Source organism: Pteropus vampyrus, unplaced genomic scaffold, assembly GCF_000151845.1.
Source record: "Pteropus vampyrus isolate Shadow unplaced genomic scaffold, Pvam_2.0 Scaffold31, whole genome shotgun sequence".
In the NCBI taxonomy this organism is placed as follows: domain Eukaryota; kingdom Metazoa; phylum Chordata; class Mammalia; order Chiroptera; family Pteropodidae; genus Pteropus; species Pteropus vampyrus.
The window spans coordinates 8687616-8693333 of NW_011888812.1; the positions used below are offsets into that span (position 1 = coordinate 8687616).

At 58.3% G+C, this 5718-nt stretch overlaps 1 protein-coding gene across 2 annotated transcripts in view; it reads left to right on the forward strand.

The window, feature by feature from the left end:
- The window catches only part of TSPAN18 (tetraspanin 18), a 191135-nt gene extending 186320 nt beyond the window's left edge, over positions 1 to 4815 (forward strand). For both annotated transcript variants that reach the window (XM_011356858.2, XM_023528697.1), the window contains 2 exons: positions 1473 to 1556; positions 3446 to 4815. In XM_011356858.2, coding sequence (XP_011355160.1) covers positions 1473 to 1556; positions 3446 to 3493 — 132 coding nt within the window. In that variant the 3' untranslated portion in view covers positions 3494 to 4815. The remainder of the gene's footprint in view (positions 1 to 1472; positions 1557 to 3445) is intronic.
- Positions 4816 to 5718: the final 903 nt, after the last annotated feature.

Consider the following 5718-nt stretch of genomic DNA (forward strand, 5'->3'; position numbering starts at 1 on the left):
CCCAATGAGAAGCGACAGTAGGTTAGACCAGAGTGATGGCAGTGGAGACACAGAGAGGTGTATAGATGTGAGAAATTATTCAGGAGGTAAAAGCTGCCATCTGTGGCAGTAGGTCGACTGTGGAGAAGGGAGGGTGAGGAGGTGTTGAAGGTGACTCCACAGGCTCTGGCTTGGGGGAAGGTCTCGAGTTCTGATTCTGGACATGTTGAGTCCTTGGGACATCCCAGCAGAGGTGCCCAGTGGGCAACTGGGCATATGGGGCTGGAGCTCAGGGGAAGGTCCACGCCGTAGGCACAAACGTGGGAGTTCTTTGTAGCGTCACCTCTTGCCTAGCTGCTTTTGGTCAGATGAGGTTAGAGGGGCAACTGTGGTCCGGAGCCAGGGTGGGGGTGAGGGTGATACTCCCGCCCGGCAGAGAGGGAGCACGGGAGAATGGGGAGCTGGCGACAGCAGCATGGTTAGGGCACCAGCAGTCTGTGGTGAGGCTGGGAGAGATGGCGCCCCGCGGGGCTGGGTGAGGGGAGGAAGCCATCATGACAGGGAGGAAGACGTGACATCCGAGGGTGTCGACAGGAGCTTGGGCCCTGAGCCAGAGGCCTGGCCTGGATGAGCGAGAACCGAGCCTCCCTGATGCCCAGCTCCCTTCCCCTAGAGCAGAGGGAAGAGCAGGGGGACCTTGGACTCCCCGTGCAAACCCTGCTTCCTTTCCTCCCTGTGTGTGGCCTTGAGCAAGTGGTCCAGCTGCTCCTGCCCTGCTTTCCTCACATATAGGATGCAGGGAGAGCCCTCTTCCCCAAGGGGCTGTAATGAGGACTAAGTGAGAGCAAGCCCATGAGTTCCCGACAGGGTAGACACTTACAACATGTTGGTGGCATCGTCCCATCCATCCCCCCTGCCCTCCCTGCTCACTCCAAGGGTGTCTCAGTATCTGGGGCCTCCACTGGCCAGCCCAGTCTGCTTGGCCCAGTCCAGGGACCCAAAGGGTCTTTGGTGCCAGAGCCAGATGGAAGGGAGATGAGCGGGTTAGACCTCAGGCCCTGTGCACAGCAGAGGGGCGCGGGGATGTCCTCCCTCTGCTGGACAAGGCCCCACCCGGAGGAGGCATGTCAAAGTCAACTTCAAGCTCAGAAAGGGCTTTGCCATGTATCCTGTCCCCTCCCCTTGTGGAACAGGGGTTTGTGCGTAGAGAGAGGATGGTCTGGCAGTGATACCTGGAGGCATAGCGGGTAAACCCACACACACACTCTGCGCTCACTGTCCACCAGCCAGGACGTGCTGAGAGGGGCATCGAGAGAGGGAGGACGGTCCTACAGGGACTGAGGCTTTGCTCTGTGCCAACGCTGTTGCCCGAGCTTTGAGGGCACATGCCAGTTCCCGGCCAGTTCCCGGCTTCACACCCCTCTCCTGATGTGGGCCTCCAGCCTGTGACCCCAGACTATCCTTCCGGCTTCACCTCTGATCCTTCCCCCCAGGGCTGTTACACAGTGATCCTCAATGCCTTCGAAACCTACGTCTACCTGGCCGGAGCCCTCGCCATCGGGGTGCTGGCCATCGAGGTAAGTGAAGGCCCCACTTCTGTGGCTCCCCAGAAGCAAGGCACGCATGGGGCCTGGGGAAGATCCCCCATGGCCTGCAATCCCCAGCCCATCTCCGTCTCCACGTCCTTACCCCAGGACCCATGGGTCCTCCACTATGGGGACTGTGGGTAGTAAGCCCTGCCATGTCTGTCTGCTGCCTGTGTGTCATCATTGGACTCTGGACACATCTGAGCAAGTTCTCTGGGTTGTGGGGACAGGCAGGACCTGAGAGTCACTCCCCCATCTTCCTGCTACCTCTCATCTCCATTCCTCTCCCACCAAACCCCCAAATCAGCCCCCCAAACCCACCCAAGGTCCAGAGTGAAGTCTCGACTAAAGGCTCAGCACAGCTGACTTGAGGGAGGGGCTGCCGTCTGTGCTCCTAGATCAGGCCCTTCCACTGCGGTGTGTTTAGGGCCGGTGCAGCCGGTGCAGAACCTCTCAAGGGCTTTCTTAGCCCCCTTTGTTTGAAGGTCCCAGCGCCCTCCCAAGGAAGGCAGTTGCAGATTCTTGCAGACACCAATAGGTGTCGCTTCAGCCAGAGGGCAGAGCCTTTCCTGGATCTCAAACCCACTGCTCAGGGAGGTTAGGAGGGCAGCGTTGCTCATGCACAGCCGTCTTCAGGAACAGGTACTCTGGGCCTCAGCCACCTGTCGGCCTTCAGGGACATGAAGCCAGGGCGGCCTTGAAGGTCCACCAACACCTGGCAACATTGCCGCCTGTCTCAGCTTCTTACTGTCCCTTACAGCCATGCTTAGAGCGGTTTGTGGAGACTTCTGGAGATGGGGGAGAGGAAGGGGCCATTTATGTATTCATTCAGTCATTCATTCACTCAGCAAGCATAAACTGAGACCCTGCTATGTACCAGTCCTATTTGAGGTGAACGAGTCCTCTCGGGGGACGTAGCAGTGACTAAGAAACAGATAAACCTGTGCCAGGCCCAGGGAAACTGCAGGCATGTGTCTGATGCAGGAAGAACATGAGCTTTTAAGAGTCCAGCTCCCCAGCCCCTATGGGAAGCAGAACCCTGCTCCCAGGTGGGAACCTTTACCGTGGTCCCAAACCAGCCCTGCCTCCCAACCCCACTGTCCCTCCTGGAGATTTGGCCATGAGGTCTGGGAACCGTCCTTTGTGCTACTTTTAAGAAGAGGCGTGGCCATGGGGACATCAGCCAGTTTGGTCGGAGGCATACCCCTGAGTCGGTCCCTGCCGGCCCTGCCACCCCAGGGTCCTCAGACAGTGTTCAGTGGCTGTGAGGCCCCTATGCCTTCCCTGCCTGTTAACAGCAACCCTGGTGACTTTTTACTAAGCATCTCCTACATAACAGGCCCCATGATGTCGTTAGATGATCGCTTTAGACTTCAATCTCACCACCGCCCTGTGAACGAGAAGCAGGAGCATTCAGGTTGTGAGCACGGGCTCTGGGGCAGATAGATGCCTGGACTCAAACCCTGGCTTCCTTGCTTGTAACTGTGTTACCTCAGGCAGGTTACCTGACTCTGTCTTCCTGGTCTGTGAAAGGGTTTCTAAGAAAGCGCCTTGAACTGTGCCTGGCACACGGTGAGTTCTAGAGACAGAGCAGGCCCAGAGAAGGGAAGTGTTTGGCCCACGGTCACCAATGGCAAAGAGGGAGCGAGATTTGAAGCCATGTCTCCTGGTTTCCAAAGCCCCTTTCTCGCGGTGACGAGAAAGGCCCCGTGGCCGGTGAGAAGGGCTTGCCGCCAGGGGGCGTCGGGAGTCCCCACGGCAGGAGAAGGACGCGCACGCCCCGTCCTGCCCTAGGACAGACATACCGTTTCCCGCAGAGTGGGCGCCGGGTGGAGGGCTGGGGGCCCAGCCTAACGAGCCGACACCCACTTTCTCTGCAGCTTTTCGCCATGATCTTCGCCATGTGCCTCTTCCGGGGCATCCAGTAGAGGGTGTGGCCTGAAGCCTGGAGACTCACCCTGCCCACAACCACCCAGCACCCGACGCCCTCCCCTCCCTCACGCCCCTGACCCCTGGGCTCCGGGGGGTGGGGGAGGGGAGGAGGGGAGGCCATCATAAGTGGCCAAAAGAAGGGGCAGGGGAAATACTTATTTTTTTAACTAAGTGACAAAAATACTGACCGATGTACCCTGCCTGGATTCTGGGGTGGGGGCCATGAGCTCTCTGCAGGGACCCCAGCACCTGCGCCCCTGATGCAGTGTGCACCAGAGACCAAAGGAACACCAGTCCCAGGTCCCCTCCTCCGCCCAGCTGGACTCTGGCAGCCCCAGGCCTGGGGCCTTTCCTCACAGCTTCAGGACCAGGTGCCAAGAAAGAGAGGATTTGGGTAACAGGAAGATAAAAGCAAATCTCGGAGAGGTCGCCAAAGCCCGGGGTCCCCAAATGGACTTGGTCAACATGTCCTTGAGGACTCGGCACTGATTCGCAATCCCTGGTCCTCCGGTCCATGGAGTTGTCCCTGCTCCAGCTGAGGCCGAGAGTGGGCTGCGGACACTGGATCCAAGAAAGGCCCAGCTGGTGGGGTCTTTGCTGTCCCCAGCTGTTGGACCACATTATCCGGAAGGCACAGACTTTCATCCAGTCACACAGCACATGCACAACAGTTCTGGACAAGAACTGGGTCATCTCCAGGCTGCCTGTCACTCCCTCCACCTCTGTTAGTCCAGCAGACCTGCTGCCCACCCCCGCCTCAGCCTCAGCATCGTGGTTTCCCCAGAAGAGACAGGGCAGGCTGACCAAGAACTACATCTTCCCAGGTCCACGGCTAAGAAAATTCGGGACTTTGTCCCCCCTGCCCTCCCTCTCACCCCTACCCGCACTTCTAGGCCCCCAGGAACACGCACACGTACACACACCAGAGTCCCCTTTCCACACCGCCCACCTCCCCCCACAAGCCAGTCCCCTTCCCTGTCCTCCACCAGCTCCCCAGCTCTCAGAGCTGGAAGGAGCCCCCAAGATCATCGGGTTCTTCTCTCCTCACCCAGAACCATGGTTTGGATATCTTCCGTATGATCCCAGCCAAGACATCTCCACCCTCTTCTTGTACACCTCCAGGGATGGGGAGTTCACTACCTCCCAAGACAACCTTCTGCCTTTGGACTGCTCACTAGAGCATCAGCTCAATGCACAGCAGAAATTTTTCTGTGGTTCCGTCCACTTGCTCTCTCTCCTTCCCCCAGTGTTAAGGCCACATGTTGTTTCTCCCTGAGCCTCGTTATCTCCGGGATAAAGAACTCCAGGGCATCCCATCGTTTCTGCTGTGACCTGGTTTCCTGTCCATTCTCCATAGTGCATTTCTGGGCGCTCCCTCCCCTCCAGGCTCCGGCAGGAAGAGGTTTTCCCATGGGCTCACTGACACCCACACAGCACCCACAAATCAGCCTCTCATATGAAGACCTAAACCAGTGTTGGCGACTGGATTGCAAGATGCCTCAACCTCAATCAACCGGGAGTGGCTGCCGGGGGCTGTGCTGAGGACCTGAGGTTTGGTCTGGGCTCTGGGAGAGGGCGGCGTGATCCTGATCAGCGACGTCTGCCAGACCCCTTACGCTTGATTAGCGATGTCTGCCACAGGCATGGGAATGGGAGGGTCAGCATGGTGGCGGCCCTCCTCTTTGTCTGTCTGTCTTCAGGGTCTGGGAGAAGCCCATTCTACTTCACAAGCCCTGTGCCAGATTCCAGCCTCCCCTCCTGCTTTCTAGCCACAAAGCTGCAGCCTCGAGTCCAGTGCTCCCTCAGTCTCCCGTTTGCCCACTTCTGAGGTGCAGCCAGGGCTCTGCTTGCTATGAAGATTTCATTAGACTCTCCTCCCATCTCCCCCTTTTCCCTTCCGCCCCTCCTGCTGTTCCCACCAGCCCCGGCCCTCCCTCCAGGTCTCCAGACTGAGTCTTTCCAAATTGTCCCTGGAGCAGCCTGCTCTGGCAACTCCATGATGCCATGAGCTCCCTAGGGACTGGCCATCCCCAGGATCCAGGGTCTTTGCTGTCCCCAGCTGTTGGACCATATAATCCAGCAGCTGGCACCCCAGCCCAGCCTGAGAAGGGCCTGGGCCCTGCCCCTCTAGACTCACCCACACGCTTACCTCCAGCTTCCTGGAAGAGGCAAATGGCTGGTCTGAGGTTGACCAGAAAGGAAATAACATTAAAAAATCCCA